Here is a 14,860-nt window from a genome sequence, read left to right as displayed (position 1 = left end):
TCTACTACAGTTCAATGGTTTCACACACATACCCTAGCTGTGCTTTTCCCGTTTGTTTTTATTCCAAACAGCTTTAACAGCAAGTTTTGAGTTTCTTTTTAAAACCATTCATCATAGTATCCTTGTTCTTTTACTAAGCTTGAAGGTAAGAATCCACATGCTGGTGCCAAACCTGATGCTTGCTTAAGAGAAGCTTGCACACAGCTAAATCTTGGATATGCAGACAATTATTATCATTTGCCTTTCAGAAACTAACATACTGAATTCTGTGATGATTCAGGTACTTCAGTTGGAGTGTAGAGAACGATACTACGTGAAAATAGGGTGTATTTATGGGGCACGGGGTGTCTTGAGTTCCTACAGAGACTAATACAAATAGTCTCCATTTTGATGTTACTGTATAATTTGGTACACGCATCTTCCACACACAAGCTAGTCCAAACTTACAGTTCATGCTGTTCCCACCAACTTTGCAATCCTCTACAGGGGTGTAAGCCAGATAAAAATTTGCCTTGTTGGCGTGCCACTCACACGTATACAGTTTAGTAAATGCACGAGAACGTCTCAGAGCAGAATCAGATCTTAGAAGATGAACTAGACAAACGTGTTGCAAACGTTCCCAAAAGCATGCACAGCTACATTAAGAGATGTTTTCTATGTCTGGAAGAGACACAAAAACACGATGCGATTCCTCTTCCAGTAGGCAGCACTAACCAACAGACTGAGTTCCCAGGTGAGGAAGCACTGTTCAGCCTGAGTGCTACATCTGTTCAGTAGGAATGGAGTGACGCTGGCTACTGTAACTTTACAAGGATGTGCCCCAAGTGGGTGCCAGCTCCCGCACAAGAACGCAAACATACCATGAAGTTTTACGCATCAAAACCCCTCAATGTGGAACGCTGAGGTCCCTGCTATCCTTAAGCAGATTTGCACTCCAAAGAAATTTGGGGTTTGTGCAGCCAAGACAGCCAGATATCGAAACATTTAAGCAAGTAGCCTTGGCAGATCTTTAGCTTCTATGCATGTATTTGTGAAACCCGCTTCCTTACCACAACAGAGCTCCTGACAAGACCTTTTTCATGACTTAACATCCACTGCGTTGGAGGTGGCCAGGCAGAAAATTAGTACGGGCCTGCGGTTCTCACTTTACTTTGGCGCAGAGAAATACTTCAGCTCAGAACTACTGTTTTGCAAGAGACTGCAATCCTTGATATCCTTCAGAGGAGGAAAGCTACTTTGGTTTTCAGTTAGTATAGAACACCCGAATTTCAGTGCTTTTAACATGCGTGTTCACATGGCATATTAGCGGGAAGAAGCTGGAAGAAGGTGCAGACATTTGAGCATCCCTGCCTTAGGCAAAGTTATACCAAAAGGAAATAGATATCAAATTCTTTTTAAACCATTTCTCTTTTCTCGGTATTTAGCTCATCTTAGCTAGAGTTTGCACTTTTTTAATATCTGTCTTGTCCAAAAGAAATCTGAACCAGCAGATTATGCACTGCAGGAATCCACAAGCAAATCCATTTTCCGGACTCCGGTTTCATTTGCTTGAAGATTACTAGCAAAATAACAAACCATCCCTCTAGAAAGGAAATACTTTCCAGCACCTACTTAAACACACTTCATTTATTTATTCCAAGTATTTTCCCCAAAGTATCCACAATTTATAAAGAAAAAGAAAGTAAAAAGATTAAGACCAATTTATTCTTAAGCAAGAATGTTGATTATTGCAACACACTTCCAGGTGAAAAAACATTTCTGCTAGTGTAACAAATTCACTGCCTAGAGTAGAAAGCTACCCAAACACACCTGGACCTCTTCAAAAAACATTTAATATTGTATTAAGAACATTAAGGACGTGACACTTGGAATTATCAAAAACTACTCAGGTTTGTGTGCTACTTGGGGGACAACGTTCACGCACGGTGAATTGCATGGTCCCCAGATATAAATATATACCACTCAAAAGTTGCATTAGGTATTTGTTCGGCTACTTAGCTTTTTCATAAGCCTATGTCATAGCCTGTATAGTCAAGGCTGGAAATCCTTACTTATTCTTTCCACGTCGTATTTTGATTTGCTGGAAAGCACGTACATACACTTATTTCGGTGAAATGTCAGTTGGAAATCATGTGACCTATCAACTTGTTCCTCACTTTACCACATAAAAATAAATTAAAAAAACAGAAAAAACCCAAACCACACAATGAAGAGCTTACTGCAGTACCATCTTGGAATTCTGCTCAGTGATGGACATAAAGATGGAGAAATCTTGTTCTTCCAGTTTTCCCAATTCTGGACTAGACAATTTAAAACAGACAACATACTGTCCTTGCCTGCAGCCGTCGCGGCTTCTCTTCTTCCTTCGGCCTTGCTGCCTGAGTTCTGAAGGACCAAAGGCACTAAGCAACCCAAAACTTTCAGTACTCGCGCACCCAGTATTAGTATGTACACCTTAACATTATACCTTCAGCCAAACATATCTGCGTCGATGTTTTTGTTTCCCTGCCAGGTTTAGGAAATTTCATTTACATTTCTCAAGACATCTGACTTCATACTTCATACACAACCATGAGAAGTCTGTTGAGGGAAACAAAAATCCACTATTTTCTTGCTCGTGATGACCCAAATGTCTCCTAGGCCTACCCTCAATAAAGGAAGTTATTGCTTTATCTGTTCAAGAGGCTTATGCTGAAGACATCACTTGGCACACCGATTTCCTATGGTGTTAAGACACAAGGGGAAGCAGAAAGAAACCGGTCGCTAAACTGATCTCTACAGTCTCAGACTGCCTGCTATGTCTTTTTCATTTGACTATGTATCCATCGCAAGTTTGGGGAAAGCCCAGAAAGAATGACTGGAGCTAACTGAAGCGTCTACTTCTGTCTGTAGAATCCCCAAGAAGCTTACAGATGCCTGCCCTACCCCACTCAACTTGGGGCTAATTAAACCAAAATAAGGACAGTCAATAAAGTGTCAGCAATTATTTCTTTCCTTATCAGAACATATAAGAAAAGAAAAAAATGTCGTTATGGTTACATGACCATTTACAGATTCAGAGTTGCTATTTGCACAAAAGCGAAGACTGGAGGTAGGTGAAAGAGGTTTTGTTTTCCTAAAGAGAGACTGAGTTGCTAAGAGCGTGGAAAAATGCTAACCGAGAGACAGATGTAGGTGACAAGATATAACAGGAAATGCAGAACATTTTGAAGTATCAGAAGGGAAAGAGTCCAGGATTATCGGCACCTAGCGATGATGCTACCAACTAGTACAATTCTCAAACTTAACCAACTAATTCATCTCCTAGCATTTTCTGCAAAATATCGCCCTGCAGGTAAGAAGCAATTCTCAAGCCTGCTCCTTTCTATGGCTGGATCTCGGGAGATTCAATCATGACAGAAGCAGAAAGAACTACCAGATCTCTATATCCTCAGCAAATGACCGTCAAAGAGTCAGTCTTCCAACGAGAGTGGGAGTTGCATTTGTCTCCTTCCTTCATTAGTCTGAGAAAGCGCCACTTCACACTGAGTTGTTGAGAAAAACATGCTGCTATTTTCACAGTAGAACAAGGAATAAAAATTCAGAGAGGGGGAAAAACCTGGTCTCAATCCTGCTATTAGGTTTAGGGTCAGGAATGGGTCATCCTCCCCTTCCCACTAAGGTACTGGTTTAAAAGACTCCAAGGGAGGGTGTGGAGAAGGAGGAGAGAAACACAGAGACAACAGGAAGATGTCCAAAAAAGCTATTTTACTACGCCATAAGGGCCACCATGAAACATTCTTAAGGCTGTTACAGTTTGCTCTGTTTACCCCATCTTGAACTACCGAGACATGTGCAAGCTTCAAAAAATTCAGCTCAGAGAAGCCTTCCAACATTGCTATCAATCTACATGTTATCTATACATTATGGGCTTATAGAAAGGGTGAAGAAAAGCAAAGCTCTAAGATACTCCTGCCGTGGATTTTCTTGCACATTCTCCAATTCTTACTCATTCTGATTGAGCCAAAAAGCAGACTGTCAGCCACATGACTCAAGCTGTTTGGCCTCTACTTCCAGCAAGTGCTAAGAGCACAGAGGCACGTTGATATGAAATATAATTAACCATACTTTATCCATAACATCACCGAAAAAAATTCTATCAGAGCTTAGTAATAACTCTGGGGGAGAGTTGGCGGGGGACAAAACCAGGAGTGGCTCTACCACATCTGCAGGGACTTGGCTCTTCAAAGCCTCGGAGGAAGTTAGCTGGTTAATTCACTGGAAACTGGGCGCCCAACTGCCTTCAGCACCTTTCAGCATTTCAGCCTAGGAATGAGCAGGTTCACTCTGTATTTTTAATGCTACCTAAAAAGCCACAAGTGTTTAAAACAGCTATCCCTCAATCCATCGTTGGCTGTAAGACACTGGCCCACCCAGCAAACTGAGCGCATCACACACTGCCCACATCCCTCCACTGAAGCAGTTTGACACACTTGCTAGTACAGACTGTACCTTTCCCCCTTCTCTACTCAGTGAAGGTATAGTCCATGCCAAAGTTGAAATTAATTTATGAGCTAAAATGGGAAAGGCAGGGACTAAAATCACGCCGCTTTCCTCCAAGATCCTTAGGTGTATTAAGAGATCACTTGCTACACACCTTCAAGAATAAACAGATTCATCCCCTCCCACATCCTCCCTCTGAAGGAGTATCCATGTAATACTTGGCCACAACTTGATTCATACAAAGAAAGTTCTCTCAAAGAAGTTTCAATACATAGGTTATCATTTAACTGTTGAGAGCCTTCCCTGCAGTCACAGCACAGTCCACGAGGCCTGCACTGGGTACCGAGCCACTCTAGCACAAGAGCCAGGGAAAAGATTTGAAGGAAGAATCAAACTGCAAATTCAAATCCTAGATACCAAATGAAGGCCTGCTTTCGACAGATTTCTTTTTTCCTTTTTGTACACAAGAAAAGCCTTTAGACCATATGCACGCACATGTGAACACCCCTAACCAATGACTTTGTTTTAAAGATGGTGCACTTAACATTATAGACATATAATCGCTTTGGGATTTGGCATTTCCTGCGTCTCCAATCACCAAAATACATTAAAAGAATTAGGCTACCATTAAGTGCAGAGTCCTGAAGCTTAATTCTCTCCATTATACTTCAGTGGGATCACCTGCAATACTGAAATCCAAAGCAATACTTAAAAAAAAAAAAAAGCAACATTCCCTCCCTCACTTTCAATATTTTGTTTTAGCGGCCTGCTTAAGAACACATTAAAGAGACTGACCTACTATTGACCCATGTATCAAAATACCTGTTTTCCATACGGTTTGTGAAAGGAATACATTTTAATTAGACCTGATTGCTCTTCTAAGAGAAACATTTGTACGCATAAAAACACATCCAGTAGACAGAGGTGTTTCTGAGCCCACACCTTCTAAGTAAAGGATCAGAGAAGGAGTAGCACAAAAGGATCAGGTGCCAAAGAGAGACAGGTTAAAGTTAACTGTGTTCAGTAGGACATTCACAGAACATTTGAAGGCAAACTGCTCTGCAACTGTCTCAAGCCTAGAGTTCTCAGAAATGAAATGAGCTCCCCCTTCTGCTTCATTTTCTGCTTTCTCTGATAAAGGGACAGTCTGTAAGGCACCTTCCAAATCACATTATGCAAAAGATAAAAGAGAAGATGGTAACATCTGTACAGTGGCTTAACACATGCTCCCAGGATGGCTGGCACCAGCGTTTCATTCCCTCCTGTGGCTGATGAAACTTAAATCCAGGTTTTCTACCGCCCAGGAGCAAAGCCCAGCTTTGCCATTTGCTGTTCCACTCCCACCCACATTTGCACAGGAAAAATATTTCTGGGTTCCTGTCCCTGCTCCAAAGGCCAGCGCTGATGTATTAAGCCACAGAAAAGCAACCCGGGGAGTGATGCTGGAACCCAGGACACCTTCCCCTTGTCCTCCTAGGCAGAAGGAGAAAAAAAAAAAAAAAAAAAAGGTATTTTACACATGAAACAGACCCATTTCAGAGGACAAAGGTCCAGCACTCCCTTCCAGAGCAGCTTGCAGCTGGACATTATTCTTGCATTTCCCAGGACGTGGCTGAAAATATCCCTGCATAGAAGTAGCTACGCAGCATTTCTAACGCCTGCCTGAGTGATACAGCCCTGATACTCTGAATAGAAGTAGCAGCCTTTCCTCCCGAGGAAAGCCTTAGCAAGGACAGTTCCCGTTCTTCTGTTTGGTTCCCTCCCCTTATCATAGTTTACTTATACCACTATGCAGTGAGATGAGAGCTCAAGGGCTGTGAATCTTAAGTAGAGGGAGGCCTCTCCTGGTTACATCAGGTAAGGCACCAAAACCCTGAAGCAGAGAGAGATACAAGATCCCTATCCTTAACACCCTCCCCATTTCAGCCACTGCTCCTCTGACTGCAGGCTTCAGCCATTCCATGCACAGGGGGCCAAGACAACTCATAGCTACAGAAACCATGCCAATGACTGGGTCAGTACCAAAGACACCCGTTCAATGTAGACATCAGTATAGCAGGAGTGGAAATTGAAGTGATTTACAGTTTTATTGGTGTTGCCTAGTACTAAATCTTGTGGGTAGTGAATACTCATGTGCCATTCAGAAGTCACTTCAAATCCACGTCAGAGCAGTGTAGTTCGCTGGTAAGCAGAGGCCACAATAATCCCACAGTAAAACACAGGTATAGGTGCTGTACAGATGTCAGGAAGTCCACGCAGCCTGGATCCAGGCTTTGAAATACAAAAGCAGTTATGAACTGCTGCTTCCTCAGATTGTTCAATTAGAAGAGGAGCTTAAAGCATCATAAGGCAATACTGTATTTCCAGTTGAGACAACTGACAGTAAGTTGTTTCCTGTCCTAATGTCAACCAGAGTTTTATTTATTCTGAGCATGCTCAGCTGAAAAAAACACAACTTTTCTTAAACATCAATGCTATGCAAGTTACAGGACGCTTTTGAGGAACGTGAGTTTTTTCCACCTCTGTCACTCATTTTTCCACCTCTGTCACTCTGCACAATGGAAAGAATAAACAATCTTGCACTCATTTACAGATGACGCAAAACAAAACAAAAGAAAGGAGAAAAAAAAAAAAAAAAAGAGTTCTTTATTTCCAATTTGCCTCTGTTAAAGAAAGTAAAACACAACCCTGGGCTAAAGCCCCTTCATTTCAGATCCCTAAGAAACACGCATACGTCCTTCTCTCAAAGAACAGATGGCATGTTGTGCTTCTATCTGCCTCTCAAAGTCTGCGGTTCACTGTTTTTTATTATCTTGTTTCTTTGTTCTTACCAAAAAAAGCCCAAACCCAACTCCCTGATGGTGCCCCTTTTCTGTGGAAAAGCACAAAGTATTTTAAAGGAACTAGTATTACTTATATTTACTTTGCCCTATCAATTTTCACTTGACCTCAGATGTGACGCTAAGACGAGAAAAGTTTAAGACTGCTTCACAAAGAGTCCTAAAGAGGAAATGAACGCACTGCCTCCCGCCCACCCAAATCCATTTTCTGCAACATGTACTCAACTTATTTTTACCATTTGTAAACGAAGTCCTACCAATCCTACCAGGTATATGCCTTGACTGATAATGGTATTTAACTAAGCAAGAGGCATTCAGAAGGCAGAGGTAAGGATTCAGAGGAAAACCATGCTATCATTATAGGCATTTGAGGGAAAATATTGGCCCTTCTGATCAGAAGCAGCTTTGCAATATGGGGTAATACGTAGCTCATCTGAAGCTACTTTCTCAAATATTAGTCAGGATGAGCCTTCCTACACGTGAAGACGACAACTTACTTCTTGAGCAAACCCTGACCATGACATTTAAGCAACAGCTACGAAAACAGAGAAGCATCCTAAGAATGACCACCTTCTTTGCGCTCACCTTTACTACTGCTCTAAGTCATCTACTGAATTCTGCCTTGCCGATTTGTTGCTACTCCACAGGAACTATGCTTGCAAGTATTTTGTTGCGGCTAAGAGGACACTTCCCAGTTACTAATCTTTGTCTAAGGCTTTACGTTTCCAATAAATTACAGGTTTCTGTGATTGTTTTGTGATACAGCTGCAGCAGTAGAAGGCGTGGCAGTAAAAGGTTGCCAACTAATACAGCCTGTGTAAATTAAGTGTTTCTGACCGCTGACAGATGAACCCTAAAAATAAAAAGGGAATTACAGAAGCCTACAGCAAACACAGCAGCTATGCATAATACCCAGTGGCACACCATGGAGCCGAACTGCAGCAGAGGCAATATGCATTATGGCTATTGGTTTATTTTAGTACTTTTTAGCAACCGGAGCTTGAAGCTGTTGTTGTGCAGTACCAATGGTGCACACAATTGCTTAGGGCTCAGTGTGTTTATATCAGTAAGGCACAGGGGAAGCACTCTGGCTGTGGGAACCCCATTGCTATGCATATCAGCCACTCGCAGGTATTTCCAAAATCATTAAGCACAAGTTTGTTTCCCAAAGAGAACACAAAAAGTCACTTACCAGCTAACTACTCTGTGTTTTGATCCAAACAACCCCTCACTGTATGAAGTCCTGAACCGTATATCCAAGCTTTGACTTAAAAGACTTAGGTTGTTTTTCTTCGATGGAGGAGATGATTGTGGATGGGAAATAACCCTGTCAACCTTTTTGTATGGGACAGCAGTGTCATGGCAGTAGGTGGGGGATGGAGAGGGGCATCAAAGCAGAAATCCTGAAGGCACCTGCCTAAGGAGTTTGCTCTCATATGCAAAAATAATCTGGGCAGTCAGAATTAACAGTGACAGTTTCTGGGACCTGTGCAGCCAAGTCCAACTCGAGGAAATTTTTTTCTGCTCAGAGGAAACCACAGATATATTTTTGCAAGCATACAATTCAGAAGCCCTGACACCAGCAGCTCCTGACGTAGACGTTTGGACAACCTGCTCAACCAAACGCAGTTAAAATAGGCCACTGAACCCTATGAGTCAGGCCTGACATCTCCACCTGGAAACTAATAGGAAACTAAACAAAGAATAACCAAAGAATAACCAAACAAAAAAGGACAGTAGGACAGAACACACACTCAAGACATCAAGGAGAGAGACAACTGCACCAAGAGCTCTGGCTTTAGTTCATTTTCACTCATGTCCGCACACAGAACCACTAGAGGAGTAATTAACAATGATCAGTGGTTTAGAAACATACTTTCCAAGAACAACCGGTCAGCCATTTGAGTTCAGTTCTTCCTGTCCTGATGTCATCAGCACTGTCAGCATCAGCTTCATCTGGCTGCAGAGTACATCTGGGCATGAGCCACAGAATATTACAAGTCTAAACATGTATGAAAAATATCGATCCTTCTTGTCTTTATTCAAATAATTAAGCCTTTGGTTTTGCAAAATTAATTTCTCCAAATAGTGACACAAACAGTTAATTCTTTAAATTAAAAAAAAGTCACCTTACGCCTGGAACAGAAGTTTGATACAGGATTGTACATGAAGTATGGTAATAGCTTAACTACACAGTACACATGTTCTTGGCCCACAAATGCTATGAAAGGCATTTGATACATGCTGTTAAATTATTAACTGATCATTTCACTAGAGCACAAAAAGGGAAAACCACCACAGGACAATAAGACTGCTCAGTGGCTCTACTATTCACAAACCACGTTGACAAAGTCAGTGTTGTAATAATGTTATTTAGCTTCTTGTAGCAAGGCACCAAAAAAAAGTTCACTATTTACAGGGGTTGTTCATTTATTTTTCTATAGAGGCAAAGAAAAGAAGAAATCAGAAAAGTAAACAGCTAAATATTTTAAGATTTGCAGGCTGGTTAAACAGAGTGGAAAAGGTGAAGGGAAAAAAAAAAAAAGTAGGGGGAACCAGCCACAAGATATGATAAAGCTTTATTGAAAACACTGAATTCTCAGTGCAACATGAGTTTTAGTGGAAAGTGCATGCTGTAGCTATACATGCTGTAACAAGTATGAGACGGCAGAAGTCAAAGCAAAACAAAAGCCTGAAAAAAAATAAATTTGCACATGCACTGCTTGAACTTCCTTTGTGCGAGACTTTTGGAGAGTAAATCGGCTCTCCCCTCAAAAGCTTTTGGAAACAGAAATAAAATAGTCCACATAAAAGAGCAGACACCTTGTAACAATACCCAAAGAGACCCTCATCCAGTGTGAGCCATTTAAATCTCTTCCCAAGTGTTAGTTCTCATAGACCTTTGCGTGATTTGCTTCAGCTACCCTATGTAAAGAGAGGACTCCCAGTCTCCCTGACCCAGGGAAACACTCGCAAGGAACCAAGTCGAGCTTACCCATTGCTGTTGACAGGGAAGGCACTCTAGACTGCATTACTCAATAAACTCGGTCCTCGAAGCCTAACAACTGATCAGCAAAGAACAGATGTTTTCCCTTTTCATACGCCACCCCTTTTCCATCAGTATGTTCCCTGTCTTACAACCATCACTCCCAGAACTCTTAAGTGTTAGACAACACGTATTTCCTCACTACAACTTTGAAAGGATGATCCAGGTGTTTAAGTGCATTATTTTGTAAACAAGCGGCAGTGTTTAGGCATCTCAAACACACCTACCGCCTAAGAAACATTGTTGCCTCGTTTCTCTTACACCGGTATTTGAGCCTAGGGGAAGGGTGACAAGAAAGAACAGCGCGCACATACACGCCCCCGCCCCTCGAGTCATGAAGCAGCCCCGACAGCCAGGACTCGGCTTCTGGGGACAGGCAGCTGGTGTTGCAACGCCCGTTTGACCGGGGAAAGGCAATCAGTGGAGGCTGCAAGGTCGTGGTGCAGATATGGTCCCCGTTCCAGAAAGCTGCACGGCAGGTGCCTAGCGAGTTGAGCCCGAGGGCGCGGAGCGCTCCGGGCAGGCAGGCACTTACTTCTGGGGGGCCGCCGCCGCCAGCTCCGCGGCCGCCGCCGCCCGGGCCTCGAACTCCTCCCGCCGCAGCACGTCCCCGGATCCGCGGAAGCCCAGCTCCACCAGCTGCCGCCCAACCGCCTCGCTCTGCGGGAAGGAAAAGACGGGCAGGGAGCCTGGTTAGCGCCGAGACACCGGGGACGCGCCCGCCGACCCCCGGCACCGGCAGCCGCCGCCGGCGCGGGCGGAGAGCGCCACCTGGCGGCACGGCGGGCGGGCGCAGCGCCCCCGCAGCTGCCCGGTAGAGCGGGCGGCGCCGGTTCCCCCCCTGGCGGGCCCCGGCCCGGCCCGGCCGCTCTCCCGCAGCCCGCCGAGACACACCTCCGCTGCCAGGCGCGCCTACCCGCCTCTCCGCGGCTGCCTGGCCCCGACACGCCGCCACCAGCGCAGATGCTCCGGGCTGCGGTGGCACACAGGCAGGGCGGCGCTAGCGGGACTCTCCGGGGCTCAGCGACCGGAGAACTAACTCTGGAAAGGGGACGCAGTCTGCACACCGTCTCCCTGAAATCAGCTGTGCTGGGCAGCCGGGAGCTGCTCGTCCGGCGGGGCCGCAGACGCCCGCGGGCTCTGCCTTGCTCAAGTCTCACAAAGACTCACAAGTACGGCCAGGGTGAAAGAGCTCCGGGCGCCACCTCACCAGAGGGGTGTGGGTACTCGGGATGGTCACTGCTACTACAGCCTCTGGCATCCCCACGACATCCCAGGCAGCAGCAAACAAAGCTCAGCAGCTGAAGCCCTGCAGTTTCTTGCCCACCTGCCTCTGCCCGCACCTAGGCCCCAGGAAAGGACATGCACTCTTCTTTTCATACCTCCAGCTGGAAACCAATTCCTGAGTTTAAACTAACCACAGGAGAGTGGCGCTGACAAGTTGAGACCCGGGGCAGGAGGCAGCAGAGCTGGGGGTGAGGTACTTCCTCCAGCTGAAGCCGGGACACCTGATAAGCCCCGACAGGCAAAGCACCCCAGGAAACACCCCCTGCCTCTTCCACCCCAGCCAGGCCCCTGGCCAGCTCTTCCCAGGCTGCCGGACTCGGTCCTGATTTCTTAAAGCCAAACAGGGATAGGTAGATGCTTTTGAGAGCAAACCTGTAAGCAACACCACCTGCCTTCTAGGTGTGAGACAGAAAACCTTTTGTGACTTTCCCCAAACTGTTTTCCACCACGCAATGTGCACTATCATTTTTAGAAGTCAAAATTTCAGCAATCAGCACCCTTCAAATATCACTGTGATGTGACTTGTTCGACCAGACACATCCCTTTGAATGATTCAGCCTAAAAATCATGCTTTGGAAGCACTGGGCAAGATCTCCTCCCCGGTTTTGTTTAAGAACCGGGCCAGTGCTAGCTTCAAGCTGCCTTTGCACATCAAAGCCAGCCCCACTATCTTCATCTCGTCTTATACCCCTAGACAGACGGGGTGTTTGTTGCCACATTTTGTTTCTCTGGGTGGATATCAACAGCAAACACTACAAAATAAACAGCTGCTCACACGAAAGGCTCTCTGGTCCCAGCCCTGCACTTTGAAGCCTGCTCGTGAGCAGAGCCCTGTTTCGGCTAGCCCCGCTATACTTCTCAGGCCGACCAAGACACAAACACCACCGGCATGCCTCTTCCCCCTGCGTCACAGCCACCCCGCTGCTGAGCGGCCTCAGCCCAGCCTGGAGGGCGTTATCTGTACGCGAGACCTCTGCCGCCTCCCTCCTGTGGGTAAAGTTTGCACAGGGAGAAGCAGGGCGGTTTATTCCCCGAGGCTGTCAGTTTTACCAGTGAGGCGTTACTTGCACCCCACGGACACCAAAAGCATTCACAAGCTAACAACGTGCCTGACTCCCCTCAGGAGCAAAGTATTGACCTTCCACCGCGGCCGCTCAGACCTCTCCCACCGCGGCTGGTACCTCACAGAGCACAGGCCCGACGCCCACAGAGGGCGCTTGCCCCCCAGAGGGAGCTTCCTCACCGCGGGCGCGGTGGGGCGACCTACCCCGCCTGCCCGCACCGAAGGAGGCCGGGGCCGGGCGGGGAGCCCCGGGGCGGCGTCCCGCCTCCCACTGACCTCCAGGTAGTGCAGGTCCCGCGCCGTCACCTGCGACTCCAGGTACTGCTCGTAGGTGCGGAACGGCGGCGGGGGCGGGCCGGCCGCCGCCATCCCACCCGCCCGCGTCTGTGGCAACGGCGAGGCGGCGGCGCGCGCGACGGCGCAATGGCTGCGGCGGCACGTGCCGCCCAGTCCCGCCCAATTAGCGCGCGCGCGCGGAGGGCCCCAGGGCGCGCGGCGGGGCTGGCGGCGCGCGCCGAGGCTGGAGGGGCCGCGCGCCGTGGCATTGCGGGGGGAAGGGGGCCCCCGGGAACACCCCCCCCGGGTCAGGGTGGTGCGCGGCAGCTCTGTGCCCTCCGGGAGCGGGTGCTGCTTGGTTCTTTGCTTTTGGGGGTTCTTTTTTGGTTGCTTTGGGGATTATCTTCTGGGGGGTGGGGCGTTGGGGAGGGCTGCTCACCAGAGCGGCGCAAAGCCGACACCGTGCTGTTGGGCGTGAGGGTGCGGTGGGTGGTCCCCAGCCCCTGCTGCGCCGTTGCATGGGGTCGAAGGGCTGGGAAGGAGGTTGTCAGTGCAGAGCTGCGCAGCTGCAGCCACCGCACGCGTAAAAGCAAACCCAAGTGGGAAAAGCAACTTACTCTGCCCCCACGCTTTCCCCCTGCCCTGTTAGCGCAAGCACCCACAGCCTCCGCTGGAAACTGCCACAGGCCCAGCACGCTGTGCTTCATACGCTGATTTTTTTAAGACACGTGAGCACCTCAGTTTTGGTCACTGTCCCAGTGCAGGTTTTTTCGGCCATCCCACTTAGAAGAAGTGGAAAAGAAGCTGTAACGGAGCTCCGTGGGAAGTCAAGGGACAGCAAGGCACGTCTGCAGCTGACTGCCCGACAGCTCCAGCACCCGCATCAACGGGCTCCGCTGAAGGGCCCTGGGCTCCGACATGCTGCAATCTGGGAGCGTAGAACCTAAGCAGGTCTTTCTGGGCATTTGGAAAGTGATGTGCCTCTGCAGGGATGTCTGTAGAGGTTAAAAACAAGATGTGATGGGGAGAGGGGGAATGTGGGGGGGGGTTTCATTTCAGAACTTTAACAAACGCACCCAACAACACGGAGCTGGGGCACGGCCTGCAGCTTAGTGTGCTCCACCGTGCTCCCTGCAGCCCCTTTCTCAGCTCCTCAAGGATTTGTGCCTCCTTTGAAGGCGGCAGTTGTTTGGAAAGGAATTTAGGAATCCCTTTCATTTGTTTCGTTTCCAGCTTTTTCTCCCCAGCACCACAGTGGTAAGTCAGAGACGGTAGAAGAGAAAGAAAAAAACCCCACAAACCAAAAAATGACATAACATGCCAACCCCCAACTTCTCAAAATACGCAGGGTTTAACTCTATGTTTTCGCCATCGGGTGATAAGTTCAGTTTGGAGTTACTCCCTTGGGGGGGAAGGTGCCAACAGCGCAGCCCGTGGAGGCCACCAGCCCGGCCTGCCGGGGGGAGCTCACGGCAAAGCGAGCCGGCCGGGGTAACACACCAGCTTTGCAGAGCAAACAGGTAGTCATGTGCTCCCGGGAGACTTCACATTTGTTCCAACACTTGCTAGCGTGGATGCTTTGAGCTGAGCTTCCAGAGGCACCACATCTCTCCCCATGTGGTACTTTGCCTAGTCAACATCTGAGATTTTTTGTATCTGCAAAGCCTGCAGGAAAAGATGACTCAGAAAGCAAATGGGAGAGGAAAAAAGGGCGAATTTCAGGTATTGGTCCACATTGTACAATCGTGCCATTTTTAGCCTTGCTGACAAAGAGCTCGGAGGCATCATGCTGGTGCCCTAGGACAGTTAACTTCATACATCCGTGTTATCTTCATACATCCTGGCTCCCTGGACACCACCCACCAC

At 47.2% G+C, this 14,860-nt stretch overlaps 1 protein-coding gene across 2 annotated transcripts in view; it reads right to left on the bottom strand.

Moving 5' to 3' along the window:
- CFAP299 (cilia and flagella associated protein 299) overlaps nt 1–13,096 on the bottom strand; it is a 232,766-nt gene extending 219,670 nt beyond the window's left edge. For both annotated transcript variants that reach the window (XM_076337504.1, XM_076337505.1), the window contains exons 1-2: nt 12,995–13,096; nt 10,904–11,028 (exon numbers count right to left, since the gene is read on the bottom strand). In XM_076337504.1, the coding sequence (XP_076193619.1) occupies nt 10,904–11,028; nt 12,995–13,087 (218 nt within the window). In that variant the 5' untranslated portion in view covers nt 13,088–13,096. The remainder of the gene's footprint in view (nt 1–10,903; nt 11,029–12,994) is intronic.
- Between the last annotated feature and the right edge of the window lie 1,764 nt (nt 13,097–14,860).

The sequence above is a fragment of the Aptenodytes patagonicus genome, chromosome 4, assembly GCF_965638725.1.
Source record: "Aptenodytes patagonicus chromosome 4, bAptPat1.pri.cur, whole genome shotgun sequence".
NCBI lineage: Eukaryota > Metazoa > Chordata > Aves > Sphenisciformes > Spheniscidae > Aptenodytes > Aptenodytes patagonicus.
Note: the sequence above shows the minus strand (reverse complement) of the source record. Positions and strands in the feature narration are given on the sequence as shown.